This window comes from Apis mellifera, linkage group LG3 (genome assembly GCF_003254395.2).
Source record: "Apis mellifera strain DH4 linkage group LG3, Amel_HAv3.1, whole genome shotgun sequence".
Classification (NCBI taxonomy): domain Eukaryota; kingdom Metazoa; phylum Arthropoda; class Insecta; order Hymenoptera; family Apidae; genus Apis; species Apis mellifera.
Genome location: NC_037640.1, coordinates 12862028 through 12883939, shown reverse-complemented (window position 1 = coordinate 12883939; position 21912 = coordinate 12862028). Strand labels below are relative to the sequence as shown.

Below are 21912 nucleotides of genomic sequence, written 5' to 3'. Positions count from 1 at the left end.
CGGCGCTAGATTGCTTGGCGCGAGAGAAACGATAAAGAGTTATTAACGCGAAACCGTCGTGCAAGCGTCGCGACGATAACCAACCATTAAAAGGCGTATTATTACACGCGAAAGAAGGGTATATATTCTTAATCGATCGATCAATTTTCTTCTTTTACATTTCTACTCTCGATTCTTCTCGAAAACGTTTAGAAATAGGAACCAAACGAGGTAAAAATGAATTATATTTACATATAACATAAATATCGCTAGAAAGTTACGCGAGAATCGCTTCAAGTTCCCTTTTCGGTTTATATATAATCTCGATTATCTACTCCTTTTCGTAATTAAGTCGTTGAAACGCAAACTTGCCCCTTTTCCTCAAGATTTATCGAAGGTAGAAACGTATATAAGTTTTCTTAACGTGAACGTGGTCGAAATAGATATATATATATATAAAGTGAAACAAAAAGGAGGGGAGATAATGTCGTTAACAACGTCCCCCTCTCTTCCTTTTTCTTTCTCTGCTCGCGAAATAACATCGCGAAAGCAGCGCCGTCGCGTCGTTCTCGCAAACTTCCCTCCCGGCTTATAAAACGTTACGATTATTATCCACGAGCCTTTTTCTCGCGCAGTTAAGTCGTTTAAAACGCGGTGTTGCCGCGTCGCGTACAACGTTTTCGAGAGAATTTATTATTAGAGATCGAAAGCGGGCGACAAGCGGGCAGGTGACTATCGGGCGGGAAAACGGACTTGTTACGTGCTTTATCGTTTAATATTCCAAGGGAGAAATAGAAGAAAGTAGGGAACGGTGGCGTTATTGCCCTCGTTAAATCTAACGGACCGAGCTAATTATGCAAGTGGCGATGATGGTGAGTGAATTATTCGCGCCCTTCTTAGCGTTGGCCCACGCGAGAAAATTTCAACTGTGTTTCGTGCTCGTCGACCCTAGCTAATTCCTTTCCCATCGAGTTCTCGTTCTAGTCTTAAATTATACGTTCACGCAATTCGAGATCATTTTATTGCCAATTTCGAATCGCAAAGATTATCGATACGCCGATTTTCGTCGAAACAACTTTTCGATCCGGCGTTAAACCAATATTGTCTCTTGTTTATCGATAGGCAAACAGTCGTTTCACTCGTCGATAAACGTATACGCAACGCGGCTGGGAAAATTGTCGGTATACTCGCAACCGCAACAACGCTTCCGTTCCTATTTTTCTCATTTTTCTTCATTCGTCTCGTTCATTCATCTACGACAATACGCATCGAAATGTACACATATATATATATATATATATATATATATATATTTCAACCGATATAAATGAATCGATGCATCGAGGTTGAGAAATGGAACTTCTATTTCACCTCGATTTCTCGCACCGGTCGAGGAAGTAAGGTTTGGCCGAAAAGGAGGATCAATTAATCTCTGGTTCCCAGAAACGACGTCTGGAAATGGAACGTGGAAGATCGAGCGTGTACACGGTTGGGCGACTCTCTCGTTGACGAATAATCGAGGGGGGTAAGAAGGGGGCATGGCAACGATATTCGACAAAGCAGCGTGATCCCAGCGTGAGTAGTGGCCACTCTCTCTCTCTCTCACTCTCTCTCTCGTCCCCGGGAAGAGATGGTATTCGGATTCGATTACGCTACATCCAAACACGGTCGGTGAAAAGCCACTTATAGAGAATACAAACGCTATTGTGCACACGCCGGGAAGATAAATAAGTTCGAAGAAACGGAGAAGCTTCTGCTACGGGGTCAACCCGTACTATTGTGGCGGACGTCAACAACCCGTGCAACCTTATATCGCGTGATTCAATTACCAACCACCACCGCCTGCCCATCCTTTTTACTTCTTCCCTCCCCCCCTCCCCACTCCCCTCTTCGAATTCACCCACCTAACCGAATGTACGAATCGTCTATGAGAAGAAGCGTGAAACGAGAGGGCGGAACAAGCTTTCAACCGTCGGGCGTTGCAGCTGCCTTTAATTAGCGAGAGCCAGAGACTCGTGGCTCGCGTAACGACTCGCTTTCCATCTTTCTCGTTCTCGTACCCCGCGCGTATTCGTCTCCTTCGTTCGATTCTTATCTAATCGTAAATCGTAGCTCCGCGCTCTTTATGACTTTTTTTCTTTCTTTTTTTTTCCTTGTTTAAACGCGTATTTCGACCTCTACCCGTACGAGAGGACACTTTCAACGATAAATATTTAATATCCTTCGGAGAGGATATTGTTTATATATATATATATATATAGCGTATATATAGAAAAGTGCGACTCGTATATTTTTATGCGCGAATTTATTTTATTTTTCCTTCGAGTATATTCTTGCTCTAATAGAAAATATTCATCTTCGTTCCAATATTAAATAAACTGTTTTTTCATCTTCTAAAGGATCGTATATAAAATTCCATAATTCTTCGAGTGGACGAGAAATTTAGAAGAATAAGGATCTCTCCAGGAAATAGAACTTTCTAGAAATTCGCATTCCAGATAAAAAAATCAAGAAACAAAGAGTATATTTTTACGTGATAATTAATATACATCGTATCTTGTACATTTACGGGTGTTTCGATTCCATTTTGCCTATTCTCCTTTTTTGAACCGAGAATGGTAACACGACCTATATTCACATAATACAGTTTATTCCTATTTTTCCTCTATCAAATATATTCTTTTTTACCTTCGATACATTTCACAATCTGTTTCTAATAGAGAGCATTCATCTCCAATATTAAACAAATGTTTTTTTTTAGAGGATCGTGCATAAATTGTTCTCCGATATCAAACGAATGTTGATTATTTCTTTCTTGACGTTACTTTCGACCGAATCATTTCACAATCTGATAGATACGCGTACTATATATCGATCGAAACGGTGGAAAAATCGAGCGCGATCCTCGTCCTCGTTTTCTCGTATATCGAAGGGGGAGGGGGAGGAAGAGGAGGAGCAATTTTGGAGATTTGCAACGCGAATCGAATATCGGTCATCGTCACTTTTGGTCAAATCATTTCGTTCCCTAATAAAAAGCATCTTCCTCCACCCCACAATCAAACAAATTTATTCTCTTTTCTTATTCTTTCGATCGAATAATTTCACAGTCTAATAGATATATACACACACGCGTATCATATATCGATCGAAACGGTGGAAAAATCGGATCGTCCTCGCTCTCGTTTCGTTCATATCGTACATATCGAACAGAAACGAGAAGTTTGAGAGCGCGTCGAATATCGTCGATCGGCCATCGACGGTGCGTTAAAGCGGCACCGTTTCGCTGGATTCGCTCCTCCATCTTTAACAAACCGCGACGTCTACGACGTCTCTCTCTCTCTCTCTCTCTCTCTCTCTCTCTCTCTCTCTCTCTCTCTCTCTCTCTCTCTCTCTCTCTCTCTCTCTCTCTCTCTGTGTGTGTGTGTGTGTGTGGTGTGTGTGTGTGCGCGTGCGTGCGTGTGTGTGCGTGTGTGTGTGTGTGTGTGTGTGTGTGTGTGTGTGTGTGTGTGTGTGTGTGTGTGTGTGCGTGCGTGTGCGTGTGTGTGTGTGTGTGTGTGTGTGTGTGTGTGTGTGTGTCTTTCGATGCTGTATTAGTTTTTACAAATATACATATAAATTATACAGATAAATTCGAAAATATTCCAATGTTCGTGTGTGGAGAGAGAGAGAGAGTGATCGATCCACGGAAGAAGGAAGGCAAAACGAAGGGCGAACTTGGCGCGAGAGAACAAAGTGGAATCGTATCCATACGGAATTGGTGGAATTCCGAAGGATCATAGTTGGATTGCGCAGTTTCCACGCGAGCTCGTAATCATGCGATCGGACTTACTCGAACGCGATTGATCCGCGGCTAATGGCTGCGCCGATGTAATACCATGACAATAGTGCATGTATGCATTGACTCTCGGTTGTGGATCACGCATTAGACGAGATCGCAAAATTATCCTATCCTATCCTATCCGTTTTTTAAGAACAATCATCCCTTCCCATGAATCAATCAATCGCTTTAAAATTCGAAAATTTTCTACGTAAATCTGAAAAGAAAAAGAAATATTCTTTCAATATTGATTCGAGTTTTCCACGTTTCGATCACGTGAAAATAAAAATATCTCAATATCGAATCGAGTTTTCCATGTTTCGATTGCGTGCAAATAAAAATATCGAATCGAGTTTTCCACGTTTCGATCGCGTGCAAATAAAAATATCGAATCGAGTTTTCCACGTTTCGATCGTATACAAATAAAAATATCGAATCGAGTTTTCCACGTTTCGATCGCGAATTCGAAATTTTCCGAATCCTCGAATTGCCTTACTCATCGACGACGAGTCGTGGATCGGTCAAATATATTCACGATAATATCCTCTTTTCTCTTATTAATAGAACGCGAGTGATTAATGCGACAATACTGTTAAATTAATCTCTATCGGTGTACGAAATCGATCGATTGTTAGAAAACCGCCGAATCGGCCGAAACGATCGGGCGTAATGGGTCGGTCGCGCGAAACGCGCGGGTATCGCGCGGCTATAATTCACCCGGATTCGTTCCGAAACGCGGTTATATCTTCGATCGGCCGTTATCCATTTTCCGGATGCAGATAAGCGCCTCTGCCCCTTCGCGGAGGTCATCATGCGCACTCAAGATTCTCGCCAAGGATTCGAATCGAATCTCGCAAAGAGATTCTCACAGATCCCGTAATAGAGGAGAGTTAGAGAGAGTTCGAAGGAAGGCAAACGAAAACTAGTTTCCCCCTCTTAACTCGGGAGACGAACGCCGTGACTCGTTGATACTTTAATTTTGCGCGGTGGGGTGGGGCCCTTTGTGGCTGCGGTGTGGCAACACTGGCTGACAAACGGAGCAACTACTTGCGACGCGCCGCCCACCAACTTTCCGTTCCACGGGCCAACCTTAATTGTTTGTTTGCTGCGACGATTGTCACTGCTTGGAAAGTGGAAAGTTGGCCTCGAATAACTCGAACGAAACAAGGGGAAAAAAACGAAGGCGACTCGGATTTTAATTCCTGCACCCAGTGATCCAATCTTCCGCGTTAAATTTTAAAGCAAACGAGATCTCGCTCGTCTCTCGTTGCGATCCGACTTTTTTCTTCTCTCTCTCTTTCTCTTTGTCCCCACTTTCTGTTCGTCGAATCAACGAATCTTTGGAACAACTTGTATCGCTCGTTGGTGGAAAGAAGTCTCGCTGGGCGGGTCCTTCCATCTATCTCTCCTACTTCAGACGCTTTGTCCGAAATGCTGACACCTGCATACCGGTAGAAGAACTATTAATTCGAGTAGATAAGAAAATATAGAACTACAAGTAATCCTCGCTTTTCCGTCACGTGGAAGATCTTTCTTCGTTCGAAAAACTTCACAAAAAAAAAGAAAATTTTTTAGTTTTTTATTTTTACTTATCCATATATTATTCGATATTCAATTCGATATTCAACAATTCGGGAGAGAGTGTTTTATATTCTTGCATTGCGGAAGAATAGAGATATAAAGCGAGGTTATAATATTTCGTACTTTTGGAAAGGAAAATATCACGGTTGAAAATGGCGGCTGATGCCATTTTTAATGAACGAATTATATATCGTTCATTCGTGGAAAAAAGTCATAGGAAGAGATCCCAAGAGAGATTCTTCAAACTTTCTTGTCTGAAATCACGTAACAATAAAAGATCTATAATTCGAACAATCAAAATCGTAAAAATTATCTTCATTTATCGATTATCTTAGGATAATCATCGTAAACTATCTATATTACCTTAACTACTCGAGATTCCATTTATGAATTAAATCAAGTTACAAGTCGCAATTATTAACCAGCTAATCGTTTCGATAGCCAATAATTGAAAAGACTTCACCGTGCCTCTGCTGATGCATCCAAGTCCTCCCGGATTACGAGTCACGTTACGGAAACACGGAAAATTCTCTCCAGGTCCTCGTCCCGAGGAAAAGTCTCCACCAGGAAAATTCATGAGTCGTAAAACGAGGGAAGAGGATCAGGCTCTTAAAATCGTAAAAATAAGGATCCGGTTTGATTCTCTCGATCCGTCGAGGTGGGCCGAGTGCCAGCCAGCCAGACCCTCGCCCCCCCGCCGAATTTTTCACCTTCGCGCTATAATTTTAACGCGACCGCTAAACACCGATCTCGCGTACATCGATTCCCCTCGTTCGTCGTCCCTCCTCCCTCCTCCCTCTCGTTATTTGCCGCGCTTTGCTTGAACGCATGCCAAAGCGATACAGAAGGGGACGCGACAGCATCGGATTGGAACGTCGTAACCCGCGTTGCGCTCCAACAGTTTCTTCCTCGAGGGGCAGAGACAGAGCAGAGAGTACACACACACACACACACACACACACACACACACACACACACACACACACACACACACACACACACACGAAAATTGGAATATTTTCGAATTTATCTATTTGTAAAAACTAATGCAGCATCGAAAGATACACACACACACACACGAAAATTGGAATATTTTCGAATTTATCTATTTGTAAAAACTAATGCAGCATCGAAAGATACACACACACACACACACACACACACACACGAAAATTGGAATATTTTCGAATTTATTTATTTGTAAAAACTAATGCAGCATCAAAAGACACACACACACACACACACACACACGAAAATTGGAATATTTTCGAATTTATCTATTTGTAAAAACTAATGCAGCATCGAAAGATACACACACACACACACACACACACGAAAATTGGAATATTTTCGAATTTATCTATTTGTAAAAACTAATGCAGCATCGAAAGACACACACACACACACACACACACACACACACACACACACACACACACACACACACACACAAGCATACGCTCACACACACACACACGAAAATTGGAATATTTTCGAATTTATCTATTTGTAAAAACTAATGCAGCATCGAAAGATACACACACACACACACACACACACGAAAATTGGAATATTTTCGAATTTATCTATTTGTAAAAACTAATGCAGCATCGAAAGACACACACACACACACACACACACACACACACACACACACACACACACACACACACACACAAGCATACGCTCACACACACACACACACGAAAATTGGAATATTTTCGAATTTATCTATTTGTAAAAACTAACGCAGCATCGAAAGATACACACACACACACACACACACACACACACACACACACACACACACACACACACACACACACACACACACACACACACACACACACACACACACACACACACACACACACACACACACACACACACACACACACACACAAATTACACTCTCACACAACCACGCTCTCATACACACATACATCATATGCTCACACCACACACACAGACACACACACACACACACACACACACACAGAGACTGTTGGCTGCGGCCAAGTAAAAATTATATTTACGATATTGTATACGCGATCATTCTTATCGAATGTTATAATCGAGGCTTTCGAAATTCAAGGAAATTTAGAACGAAAAGAAACGAAATCTATTTTGTCGAAGTTCGAGAAATTGCGTTTTAAATGTTATAATCGTGCGATCATTTCGAAATTCAAAGAAATGTAGAAAAAAATATATATAATATAAAATATTTAAAAAAACGAAACGAAATCTATATTGTCAAAACTCGAGGAATTGTGTATTAATTATAATATTATAATCGTGCGAGCTTTTCGAAATTCGAGGAAATATAGAAAAACGAAACGAAATTTGTTTTCAATCAAAATTCGAGAAATTTTATGTATTAAAATTGGTGGAAGAAAAGTTGGGAAATATATATAATATAAAATATTTAAAAAACGAAACGAAATCTATATCGTCAAAACTCGAGGAATTGTGTATTAATTATAATATTATAATCGTGCGAGCTTTTCGAAATTCGAGGAAATATAGAAAAACGAAACGAAATTTGTTTTATCAAAATTCGAGAAATTTTACGTATTAATATTGGTGGAAGAAAAGTTGAGGAGATACTTCTGCGAATCTTTCGAAATTCAAGATAATTTAAAAAAAAAAACGAAACGAAATCCATATCGTCGAAATTTGGTTTCGATTCGTTGGACGAATTGTGTATTAATATTCGCAGAAGAAAAGTTGAGGCGAGAGGAGGGCACGGAGGCGAGCGCGGCACGGAAGCGTGCGTAACGAGAGCAGAGGGAAAGAGGCTCGTAGAGGTTGGCACTAGAGGGTCGGGGAAAGAGCACTCTAATCCAAAAACAGAATCTCCAGAGACACGGTTCTCGCGCGTGATATCCGCGATAAGAACCGTGACTTCTCGTTATTTCTTAAAATAACAAATTCCTTGTTTCTTCCTCCTCCTCCTCCTCCTTCGCACTATTATCTTAATCGATCGAAACGAACGAATATACGATATACATAAAATTAACGCAACGTTCGTGTTAGGGAATTTATCGTTTGGATACAATAGAAATAAATTTGAATTTTTCAATATAGAATATTTTTCAAGACGTACGAATAAAATCATAAAATTAGTTGCTATAATTACTTAAACGTATTTGTTTGTATTTGGTGAATTTTAGACAGGACAAAATTAAATGGAGAGAGTTTCGCGTTAATGGAAAAATAATGTAAACAAACATTGAAGTTACACTTCCCAAATATATTGGGAAGTCAATATTCGCAAAGTCTTCGTATCGATATAATAAGCCGCTATCATTCTGAAAACAAATAATTTGGAATGACGAGAGTATAAATTTGAATTGTTAAATAAGAAAAAAAGGGCACGAGTAAGTGGAGAAAATCAAACGGACCTTTTATCGACTATCAAATATGGGGAGGATCAATATGAACTTGTTTTTCGTGGAGTCGGAAATCTATAGGTGGTATTACGAATACGGATAAACGCATATGATTGATATCCTGAATAAAAATTTACAGGAATCAATTTTAAAAATACGCCTCAATGAGAAATGTACGTCACAACAAGCAATTTTTTGCAAAGCTGCAAAAAAATAAAGGTTCTGGAATGCCTTCCACATAACCCAGATATTAATCCGATAGAAAATTTTGTGGAATATATTGGACGCAGAAATTCCTTTGGAAAAACGTACCAATAAACGAATATTTTCGGAAGAATCGAAAATTCAACGGATTGACAAAAACTACTTAGAAAAACTTGTTGAAAGCAATACCAATAGCAAATATTAATTATCGAGTGTTTACTTTATATACATAGCATGCAATTTTGCTTTGTTTCGTATTATATTTCGTTAACTTAAACGTTCAACACAAAATTTAGATCACGAGCTCGAACGTGTCCACGCGACTGTGTATAAAACAAAACAAAACAAAGAGAGGATAATATAGAAGAAAGGCAAACGCAAAGGTAAACGCATATGGAACGTACTTCTCTCTCTTTCTCTAATTCGCGATCCGTCCGTAAAGGAATAAGCCGGGGATTTCGTGCCCTTTTCGAGGTAGAATATAAACGGGCGGTGGGAAGTGGAGGGGGTGGTATATCCGATACCGAGAGACGAGAACGTTCTCTCTGGCGACGGTAGCGGCGTGACGGTTGGAGGAGCGCCGCAATTCGAACGGCGGCGCTAATAGCGGGAGGAGGAGAAGGTGGTAGAGGGAGCGGAGAGAGCCACGGTACACACGAATACATTTGCAAGCGTGAGCCGCGAAGCGAACGGAGAGGAGAAGCCCTGGCCAAATACCGGACGAACGGCGTGTGGCGTTTCTAGCGTTTCTGGCGCTATCCATCGACTGACTGGATGGACTCGACTCGAGTCGCGGGGAATATGCGGCGGCCGCGACTCGTATTCGCTGGCTGGCTTCGCTCCTGTCCATTACCCGTCGTCCCTCCCTCCCTCCCTTTCGAGGAAATCCGGCCAGGAGATATTGTTGCTTCTGCTATCGATCAGCGATGCCGACGATTCGAACGATAATTCGACGTGTGACGGATGACATTTTCTAACGATTTTTTTCTTCTTCTTCTTCCAAGCTTATCGTTCATACTCGATCATTTTCACTTTCAAAAATTAATCGAGATCTCTCGCGTTTATTTCGTTACAGGAATTCGTAAAATTTATCGATCCGTTTTTATCGAAAGGGGAGGGGATAAGCCCCTTCCACAAAAAGTTTCTTCGTTCCTCGTCCTTCGACGGAAGGGAGAGTGGAGGGGGGACAGAGGCGAAAGTTTGAGGGAAGGGGAAGGAGAAAAACACGCGTTCAGCCACGTCCAACTTTTTCTCCAACACCGTGCACGCGAAAGACGCGAAAGATTGTTGCTCGAGCCGCCGTTCCACGGCGCCACTCCCGCGAGGATTCGGTAGTGGAAATACGACTCGGCCATGATCTCCGCCGTGGACGGAAGACTCTAAATAAGATTATGGATCGCGCGCATGCTCCGCGCGTCCCTCGTCTATTTACAAGAGTCGCTAACAGAGTGTGCCTCGAGCGATCGGGAATTTGTCAAAAGTGCAATCAGGGGGATAAATAACGGTGGGAATAGAGATAAATTTTTCTCTCTCCTTCTCGATGAGAGGAGAGGAAGAAGTTGGTAGGTAAGATTGTATCGGACGTATAGAAGAGTTTTCGAGAAAGAAAGAGAGACTTCTTTTTCTTCTTCTTCTTAAGAAGGAAGCGCTTTAAGTAAAACATTTCAAAGAAGTACAAGCCTCGGGATTAACCTTCCAAGGATGCCGCTTGAAAAAGTAGAACTTCGCCTCTCCTCCCGGTGTATTATACCCTTCCTGGAGGGTAATTGGGTCAAGTTTTAGCACGCGAAAGACGATTAATTTTAACCGTTTGAAGGTGTTGCGCCCTGTTCGAGGACGAAACTCCAACAAAAGTTACAGCGTTTAGAGGAGAGAAAAAGAGAGAGATTTCAAATTTTTCCAACATGTGACGATACATAATATTAGGATAATTTCGATGATGCAAAAAACTTTTCCACGTTCCGCTCCTTTGTTAAATGCTTCTCTCGTGTATTATCCTCGATCCGTGAAACTCGCAATAACAAGGTCATTATCCATTGTAATATAGGGAAGTACAGTCGCATAAAGGGGATTAACGGGAACCGTGAAACATTTGCCTACCTGTAGCAAGCAGTAAACACGAAAACTTGCTTGCTTCCTTCCGGGAAATATCTTCGACACCCATTATTCCTTTCTCTGCCTGTCTGCCTAATTTATTGCAGATTTGAAATATTTCTCTCTCCTCCCAAATTTTTAAAATTTTTCAAAAAATTTTCTCTCTCCAATCCCATCCATTATTTTACATTAACGACACGTTATAAACGACTCTACATATGTAGAGTACATTCATACACTGTAGAATCTACTCTACGTATACACATACATATATATATCGTAAAAGGGGAAGAAAAGAGCTGTCCTCGAATCGAAAAACGTGAAACGTGACCAATTAAGGAGGTCTCTGCTGTCGACGAGTAGGACACGAGCTGTAAGGGAAATTAAATCTATCCCTCGTGATAGATCCCCCTCCCTCGATTCTATCCTCATTACCCCGTGGAAAAGCAAGTAAAGATCTCGGGAATCTCTCGAGTCTCTCTTTCCGATTCGATTTCTTCCATCATCCTTGATTGCTACGATCGGGAATTGGAGCTTGTTCGAGGAGAAGAGCCGGATGGCAAATTCAAAACGAGCGTGCACAAGCAATGGCCGAGGCACGCGCGCGTACACGCTCGCCCGACAGCCTTGATGCATGGTTGCCATTTAGTCGGCAGCCGGATACGAAATGGCCTGGTTGATTGGGCGACGATCCCGCCGCCGTTCCATCGACACTCCAAAACTTGATACGATCTATCTCTCGATCAATTTTGCTTCTTTTTTTAAATTTTAACACATTCGTTGTAATTTTATTCAGTTGTAAAGAGACAGTTGTGTATATAATTGTTTTCAATGAGGTAAAATTATTTTAATGAATTTTATTATTGAAGATCAAATTTGTTATTGTATAGGATTATTCAGATTGATGTAATACTAAATTACTCCGAGCAAAGTTTATTTGGAATAGCACGTGAAATTGAATAATGAATAAGAAATAAGAGATATCATTCGGGTAAGAATATTTATCAACAATTTTAAAATTATCGCCTAAATGATACGGATAATTCTTTCTTGCTAACCTCAAATTCATAATACGATTGTATCTCCTGTACATAAGAAACTGCTGACAATAAAATCCTGTCCTACGAATATTGTTGCTATCGATAGCAATTAAAATTCCGATTCCCCGCTTAATTTAAACGAGATAACAACAATAATCCCGCGTTCACGGGTTACAGAAACGGACATGTGAATGACATTTTCCAATACTCGCGAACGAAGCGGCGGAACGTTGGTAACGTTTGAACGGGCGGGTAAGAATCGGGAAGGAAAATATCTAGTAGGATGGAAATAATGGAGGCGATTGTTTGAACGGTTGCCGTTCATCGAGGACGGATAGGTAGTCGGCCGCTCGATTAGAAGGATGATCTAATTTAGCCACGAATCGGTAGGCGAAAGTGGCTCGACAATTCGGGACATCCTGCTCCTGATTAGGTTTATTTGCGGGTGGCCGGTCGGAGCTATGTCCAACATCCTGAAAATCAATGGATGGTACAACCGGGGCTCGGAGAGAGAGAGAGAGAGAGAGCTATTGTTGTCATCGGACCAATCTTGTATGCCTATCTTGTCTCTATCTCTCTCTCTCTCTCTCTCCTTCTGACGGAACGCTTGATTACCACGGATAATTATAGACGACGCAATGATTTGTATTAATGGGGTTCGCGTTGATACTTAACGCACGGGGCGATTTATCACGAGTGATGTACGGCCGCTTCGTTATATTCCGCGGCGCGAAATATCGATCGATATACATCGAATTTAACATTTTCGATGCGGGCAAGATTTTCGATTAATTTTTTTTTGAATACAGAATAAATTATGTAATGTAGAGTTTATTTTTTTTAAAGGAAAATTTCTTTTAAAGGTTGATAGTTAATGATTGATAGATGGTTGAAATATGATAGATGCGCGAAATATCGATCGATCGATCCATATCGAATTTAACATTCGTTCGATGCAGATAAAAATTTCAATTAATTTTTTTTTTTTTAATAAATTATGTAATGTAGGGTTTTTTTTCAAGAAAAATAGTTGATAACGAGTTAATAAAAAATATCGATCCATATATCGAATTTAACATTCGATGCAGGTAAGATTTTCGATTAATTTTTTTTTTTTTTTTTTGAATACAGAATAAATTATGTAATGTAGAGTTTATTTTTTTTAAAGGAAAACTTCTTGATAGATGATTGAATGTGCGCGAAATATCGATTGATCGATCCATATCGAATTTAACTTTCGTTCGATGCAGATAAAAATTTCAATTAATTTTTTTTTTTAATAAATTATATAATGTAGGGTTTTTTTTCAAGAAAAATAGTTGATAACGAGTTAATACAAAATATCGATCCATATATCGAATTTAACATTCGTTACAGATAATTTTCGATTAATTTTTTTTTTTTTTTTGAATACAGAATAAATTATGTAATGTAGAGTTTATTTTTTTTAAAGGAAAACTTCTTGATAGATGATTGAATGTGCGCGAAATATCGATTGATCGATCCATATCGAATTTAACTTTCGTTCGATGCAGATAAAAATTTCAATTAATTTTTTTTTTTAATAAATTATATAATGTAGGGTTTTTTTTTCAAGAAAAATAGTTGATAACGAGTTAATACAAAATATCGATCCATATATCGAATTTAACATTCGTTACAGATAATTTTCGATTAATTTTTTTTTTTTTTTGAATACAGAATAAATTATGTAATGTAGAGTTTATTTTTTTTAAAGGAAAATTTCTTTTAAAGGTTGATAGTTAATGATTGATAGATGGTTGAATGTGCGCGAAATATCGATAGATCCACATCGAATTTAACTTTTGTTCGATGCAGCTAAAAATTTCAATTAATTTTTTTTTTTTTTTTTAATAAATTATGTAATGTAGGGTTTTTTTCAAGAAAAATAGTTGATAACGAGTTAATAAAAAATATCGATCCATATATCGAATTTAACATTCGATGCAGGTAAGATTTTCGATTAATTTTTTTTTTTTTTTTAAAAATATAGAATAAATTATGTAATGTAGGGTTTATTTTTTTTAAAGGAAAATTTCTTGATAATTAATGATTGATGGTTGATTGAATGTGCGCGAAATATCGATCGATCCATATCGAATTTAACTTTCGTTCGATGCAGATAAAAATTTCAATTAATTTTTTTTTTTTTTTGAATATAGGATAAATTACATAATGTAGGATTTTTTTTTCAGGAAAAATAGTTGATAACAAGTTAATGAAAAATATCGATCTATATATCGAATTTAATTTTCGTTCGATGCAGATAAAAATTTCGATTAATTTTTTTTTTTTTTTTTAATACAAGATAAATACGTAATATAGGATTTTTTTCAAGAAAAATAGTTGATAACAAGTTAATGAAAAATATCGATCTATATATCGAATTTAATATTCGTTCGATGCAGATAAGAATTTCGATTAATTTTTTTTTTTTTTGAATATACGATAAATTACATAATGTAGGATTTTTTTTCAAGAAAAATAGATTGATAACGAGTTAATGAAAAATATCGATCCATATATCGAATTTAACTTTCGTTCGATGCAGATAAAAATTTCGAATTTTTTTTTTTTTTTTTTTTTTTAATATAAAATAAACTATATAATGTAGGATTTTTTTCAAAAAAAATAGTTAACGAATTAAGATCCTAATTTGGCTGACTGTGCGCGAAATATCGATCTATATATCGAACTTAACTTTCGTTCGAAGCTGATAAAAATTTCGATTAATTTTTTTTTTTTTTTTTTTTTGAATATAGGATAAATTACATAATATAGGATTTTTTTTTCAAGAAAAATAGTTGATAACAAAATAGTTAATGAAAAATATCGATCTATATATCGAATTTAACTTTCGTTCGATGCAGATAAAAATTTCGAATTTTTTTTTTTTTTTTTTTTTAATAAAAAATAAACTATATAATGTAGGATTTTTTTCAAAAAAAAATAGTTAACAAATTAAGATCTTAACTTGGCTGACTGTGCGCGAAATATCGATCTATAGAACTTAACTTTCGTTCGATGCTGATAAGAATTTCGATTAATTTTTTTTTTTTGAATATAGGATAAATTACATAATATAGGATTTTTTTCAAGAAAAATAGTTGATAACAAAATAGTTAATGAAAAATATCGATCTATATATCGAATTTAACTTTCGTTCGATGCAGATAAAAATTTCAATTAATTTTTTTTTTTTTTGAATAAACTATGTAATATAGGGTTTTTTCCAGAAAAATAGTTGATAACAAGTTAATGAAAAATATCGATCCAAATATCGAATTCATTCGATGCAAATAAAAATTTCAATTAATTTTTTTTTTTTTTGAATATAGGATAAATTATGTAATATAAGATATTTTTCATTCAAAATAATTAACGAATTAATTCGTTAAACTATGTAATATAGAGTTTTTTTTCCAGAAAAATAGTTGATAACAAGTTAATGAAAAATATTGATCCAAATATCGAATTCATTCGATGCAGATAAGAATTTCGATTAATTTTTTTTTTTTTTGAATACAGAATAAACTATACAATGTAGATTTTTTTTTTTTCTAAAGGATAACGGTTAATACAGGTTGACCATTTTCGTAAAGAATATCTATGCATTTACTGTCACGGATTAACTTCAGGTCAAGTTAAGGTTAAATGCATAAGTTTTTAGTTACCAAAAGTTTTATTATTATTATCGAGAAACTTTAGAGAACAATAAATAACTGGGAGAATTTTAGAAAAAGTTTTCAAACTACACCAACATTTCGATGGAGGTAAAAAGAAGATTTATCATCGGAAACGATATACCTGACGTTTCGAATAAATATTTATATATATATAAATTATATAAATTATATAAATTATTTATATATATATAAATAATTTTCGAAATACAGTTGGTCGAATAATGAGTGTGCATTATTAACTTAACGGTATGCACACCTAACGGCACTCCGTTAATGCCGTTATTGTGACTAATTTATTGTTTGTTGTACACAATTAAAATAGTATTCATAAAATTGTAAATATCGATTTTTCGAAAAGGGACCGGTCGAGAGATAAGAAGAACAAAGAAAAGGTAAAAGTACAATGAAAAGTTTCTGAATAGTTTCCTTTGCGAGAAATATATCATTGGAAATTACATATTTGACATTTTAATAAACAAAACATAGACTTTAATAAACAAAATATATTCTTCTTTTCAAAGTGCAGAGTGTAACTTAATTCTGTTGGTAAATAATAATTATCGCAGGTATAATTTATTATCGTACGTACTTGATGAGATTACAATTATCGATTTTCGAGAAGGGACGAAATTTTATTAATTCGATCGAAAGTAAAAGAAAAGAAATAAAAAGATTCTCTAAAATGAATATTTTTTTTTTAAATAACATGTAATCAGAAATGATACGCTTGATTATTTTGTAAATATTCTTATTTTCAATGTAGAGTTAGCGTTATTAACTTATTAATATTTTCTATGATAAAAATTTATTATTACGAGTATAATTTATTATACTTGATGTAAATATCGATTTTCGAAAGGGAATGAAAAATTTACGACGGATTAATTGATCGAAAATGACAAGAAGAAGGAGAAAAAAGTTGATTAGAAACGAAAACGAGTATATTTTAACAAAAAAAATATCCAGAAATACAAACGATAGATATTAAACGGCGCAAACATCGTTACGCGATGTTTAAACTTAATGGTGGTATACGCTCCCTTTTTTGTACAAAAATATCGACAGTGCAGAAGTTACCGACCGAACAGAGCCCTGTGTAAACATCGGATAGATTCGATGTTCTCTCTCCCTCCCCCTCCTTTCCTCCTCCCGATATGAACAATAGTTGGAAATCGTTATTGAAACGTGAACGTGGCGCGCATTACACGCGAAAGGAACGAAAAGCCAGGGCTCGAAAACGCGTTATTTATCTCGAAACGCGTGCCGTTTTTATCCGCGACCAATTATTCGATCGACGAGGGCAGATGTTTATCAATTACGGCCACGTTTTATTATCTCTCGATCGAGAGAGAGAGAGAGAGAGAGAGAGAGATTTTTGTTTAAATTATGTAAACGGAAACAAAAATAATTAAAAAATACGTAGTTTATTTAAAAAAATCCCTTATTCGTCCTTTCTTCAATTTTTAATATTCAGAGAATGTGCACGCTTGTCAAGTATTAGAAAGAAAGAAATATGACTATTTCCAATAATAATAGAACTAGTAGGGATTAGAAAGGACGATAGGGATAAGGAAGTGCAAGGTGGCAGGAAGGTTGCGCGGCGAATACCTGAGTCGCAAAGGGTGCAGTAAAAGTTCAGGTAAAACCCGGAGCCAAGCTCTGATTGGACGGAGGAAAGTGCGGAAAAACGTATTTAAAGCCGTTTCCCGTGTCCGAGTTGGACAGTAATCTGGCAATACTCGGCATAGAAGGAAGCAAATTTCGAGAGAATTCTTCCTCGCCGAATTACACACTTACGACTCGTTCGTTCGATTCGCGGTCGCAGAACGCCTAGTTGCCAAATTTAGCTCTGCGCGCGAGCTCGAATCACGCTACCGGTAAAGAAGAGTAGAGATATGGAAGTGGACGAAAGCCAGGACGCGACGGCGGGCGCTTCGAGCGCATCGCGACCGCAACCGGCACCAGTCCAGAGGAAGGGCAGTTTTAAACAGTGCACGGCACGGTTCGACGGAAGCAGGGACGACTTGAACAAATTTCTCGTTACGATCTGCCTTTTCAAAGACATGGAAAAGGTGAACGAGGACGTGGCCCTGCACGAGCTGCCACTGTTGTTCGAGGGGGAGGCGGCCGAGTGGTGGGAAGACGTCGGCGGAGACGTGGCGAAATGGTCGGATGCGATGGCCATGCTCCAAGACTCGTTCGCGCCCAAGAGAGCCGCCTACGAGATATACAGCGAGCTGTTCTCCTCGAAGCAGGACGCCAACGCTCCTACCGACGAGTTCATCAAACAGAAACGCGCCCTCCTCGCCGAACTCCCCAACCCGCATCCGGAAGAAGTGCAGATCGATATGATATACTGGATGTTGAAGAAACCGATACGAAGGAAGATATCGAGGAACGCGATAATCAACTTCGAAGATATGATCGAGAAAGCCCGTTACGTGGACAACATGGAGAAGAGGAAAGCGTCGGGCAGCAGGCAGTGGGACGAGGAGACGATGGCCAAGTATTTCGCCAGATCGTTGGTCAAGTGCCCCCACCACAAGCACAAGAAGGAGAAATACTTGCACGAGAGGAACGAGGAGAGATGTCACAAGTGTAACAAACGTAAACACATCCACGGGAAATATAAAAACACGACGATAAATATAGAGCGGTTCGCGTTGTGTACGTTGGACAGCAACACGCTGGAACGCTTTGCCTCGTGCAGCCTCGTAGACTCCAAGGACAATACCTCGTCCTCGTCCTCTTGCCACCACCCGTCCCCCTCATAATTCCTTCTCCTATCTCTTGTGTTTACTTTTCTAAATATGCGTCTGTATATATGTACATATTTATTTTATCTAATAAATTTAATTTCGTTAATGTTGCGCTAGATATTCTTAATATTCTTAATCTTGTAATCTTAGATTGTAAGGAGCGTGAAATTTGTATGATTCCTATGATTATGATTCGTTGTATCGTGTGGCAAATATCGTACCTGATCGAATCAAGTCACTGTTTTGAGTGAGAGAGAGAGAGAGAGAGAGAGAGAGAGAATGAAGAGATAAGATGTAAATAAAAAATAACGCAATAAATCATCAATCGATATTATTTAGAATTATTAATTTTTCATTTAAACTCATTCTTCGTTCAAAGTTCCCCCCCCCCAAAAAAAAATCCTCCAATATAGTTTATTCCATAAGGTATATATACCCCACGCTCGTGGAAAGTTTACCCGAGATCGATTCGTTTGACGGACGTCAGAGGTTTCGCAAAAGTCAACAAATACCTTCCCTTTGACCGAGGAGGGAAAAGGAAGGAATCCATCGAGCCTCGTTTACTTTTAAACCGCGACGAGTGAAACGAACGAGAGACCCGAGTTAATAACCGGCTAACGTTCCACACGACCGACATATACTCTTATACCCTTATCTTAAAAAAACAAACCGTTCTAACTTCGCGTGGAATACAAGTTTTTTCGAATTTTTCAACTCGAATAACAATAAACTATTATAACCTCGAATACATAATACTAATGTATATATGTATATAACAATAATATACGTAATGAATGTATAATAAACCTTTGGTATTAAACGGTGGATTATGGCTGGTTAAATAAAGGAGGAATATACGCGAATTCGTATTTGACGAGCTGAAACAGAACAAACAGCTCGTCAAACGTGGAAGGAAGGAAGGAAGGAAGGAAGGAAGGAAGGAAAGTAAGAAACGACATCGTGGGCGGAACGATTCCGGTGGTAACGAACGATAAACTTTCCCCAACACGAAAGGACTGGGAAAATATTTTCCAGCGGTTGGCAAGCGCCGCCTCGATGGATCCCCGGGGACTCGTTCCGATCCTACGGAGACGATACGCTCGCCTGAGGAACGGGCGGCAACACGTCATAGAGTTGGAAACGTCGAACGGGAAGGAATTTTAGTATCCGTTCGATCCACCGAGGAATTTTTAACTCGCTCGAATCTGACAAGGATCTTCGAGCAAGCATCTTCGCCAATATCTTCGCTTGGCTGTCCTCGAGTCGACGATAATTTATCGCCCTCCTTCAATTTTTCTTCCGCAAAAAGTATCTTCGATCCTTCTTCGCAATATATAAGAATTTACTCGAAAATAGTTGAATCGAACTACTCGAATTTTTTTTTTTCGAGAAGTAAAAAATATTCTGGGGATCGAGTTTAGTTTCTTTGTTAAAATCTTTGCGCGACGAAGAAGGAAGAATATTTAAATACACGATTTCGAAGGGAAGGAAGCTTTTCTTTTCTTTGGGACGGAAAAAAGAAGAGGGGAGGGGGGGGGGGGAGAGACGAGAAGTCTGGAGATCCTTGCAAGAAAATTTAATCAACGCGATACAAGGCGATAATTCGGTATTGTTCGGGGAGATTGCATTAAATTGTCCAATTAAGTTGGAATCGAGTAAAACGGGCAAGTAAATCGGACGTTGTTGAGCGCATGACGGCATACATAGGCGATACGCCGTCTGGCCGACAGTTTGACGCGATCGTTTCATTCGTAGCCGAAAGTGTAATTGCCCGTTCGGATGAAAGCCTCGTAAAGAGTTTCTGCCGCGCGATTTCGAAAATCCCGTGCTGACAGGTGCACACCCACTGTCATAAATGAAACAAACCCAGCATTGCCCAACACGCTCCACGCCCCGCCGATATATAAATTTAATGGAATTTCATGCCGAGCAATCGTCCCCGCTGCAACAATTATCGTGCCACGTTGCCACGTTCGCCCTTTAAATCACCTTACCTCTCGTTTCGTTCGTATGTTTGGCAAAGTATACGCTTTTTTTATTTCGACGCAACGATGTACGTAAAGATATCCAATCCAATATAACTTCGCATCGAATTCGAAAATTCTTCTACGTTTCGATACGATACGAATTCGATATAGTAAAATTAAAAAATTCTTTTAGCTTACGTTTCATGATGTTATCTTTTGCAAAGTATACATTTTTTATCTCGATAGTAATAACTATAAACTGTATGAAAAAATATATAAAGAATTTGAAATTTATAAATTTTGACATTTTCGAAAGAAATTTAACGTTATGTCGATTACATTTATATAAATATATATAATAATAATAATAATATATATAATATATAATAACTATAAAAAAATAAATATGAAAAAATATATAAAGAATTTGAAATTTATAAATTCTGACATTTAAGGAAATTTAATGTTACGTCTCGATTACACTTTATATAAAATATATTATTTATTTCTTAAAATATATATTTTTTATCTCGATAGTAATAATTATAAAAAAATAAATATGAAAAAATATATAAAGAATTTGAAATTTAACTTAAATTTAAATTTTGACATTTAAGGAAATTTAACGTTACGTCTCGATTACACTTTATATAAAATATATTATTTATCTCTTAAAATATATATTTTTTATCTCGATAATAATAACTATAAAAAAATAAATATGAAAAAATATATAAAGAATTTGAAATTTATAAATTTTGACATTTAAGGAAATTTAACGTTACGTCTCGATTTACAAAATACATATTATTTATCTCGATAGTGATAATTATAAACGACGAAAAAATATGTATTCTTCATGGTTGAAAAGTCGGTTGAACGAAAAACGGGAAAAACTCCGTTGGAGGATTTTCGATTCGCGCCCTCGGACGTTGCAAATTTCCAGAAAAAGGTTCGAGCGCTCTCGTGTTACACGGTCGTTCCATTATGTCGCAAACAAAGTATCAAGGAGGTTTCACTATATTAGAGCCCACTTTGCCTACATTTTCACCGGGCGAAACCCCCGAACGCTGTTTACCTTTTACACGTAACAACGACATTCTGCGCTCCTCACCCGCTACTACTCCGCTCCGCAGAAAGAGACAATTTGAATTACAAATTCACGTCCGCCACTTTACTATTGTTACGAGCTCCCCTAACCTCACCTATATATTCATCGCAGTAATAACCGACTAAGCGAGAAAATGAAATTGCCGCTGATGCCGTAACAATTAAACCGACGTGAATCAAAGGTACAAACATTCCAATCCTACGTTTTCTACCCGTCCCTTCTTCTCCCAGTGCTTCGAAACTTCACTGCTCAACTCCCCCG

At 37.8% G+C, this 21912-nt stretch overlaps 2 protein-coding genes across 2 annotated transcripts in view; one reads left to right on the top strand and one right to left on the bottom strand.

Annotated features, from left to right (window-relative positions):
* LOC413503 (TWiK family of potassium channels protein 18-like) overlaps positions 1-21912 on the bottom strand; it is a 237794-nt gene that overhangs the window by 180210 nt on the left and 35672 nt on the right. The gene's annotated exons all lie outside the window — the stretch shown is intronic.
* LOC725123 (activity-regulated cytoskeleton associated protein 2) lies at positions 16699-20783 on the top strand. The gene has a single exon (XM_016911068.2). It carries the CDS (start codon positions 17710-17712, stop codon positions 18586-18588), a length of 879 nt encoding a protein of 292 aa, XP_016766557.1. The 5' UTR covers positions 16699-17709; the 3' UTR covers positions 18589-20783.

Bases quoted from the DNA above. Each gene is read 5' to 3' on its own strand.
- LOC725123 (XM_016911068.2), top strand. From the start codon at position 17,710: ATGGAAGTGGACGAAAGCCAGGACGCGACGGCGGGCGCTTCGAGCGCA.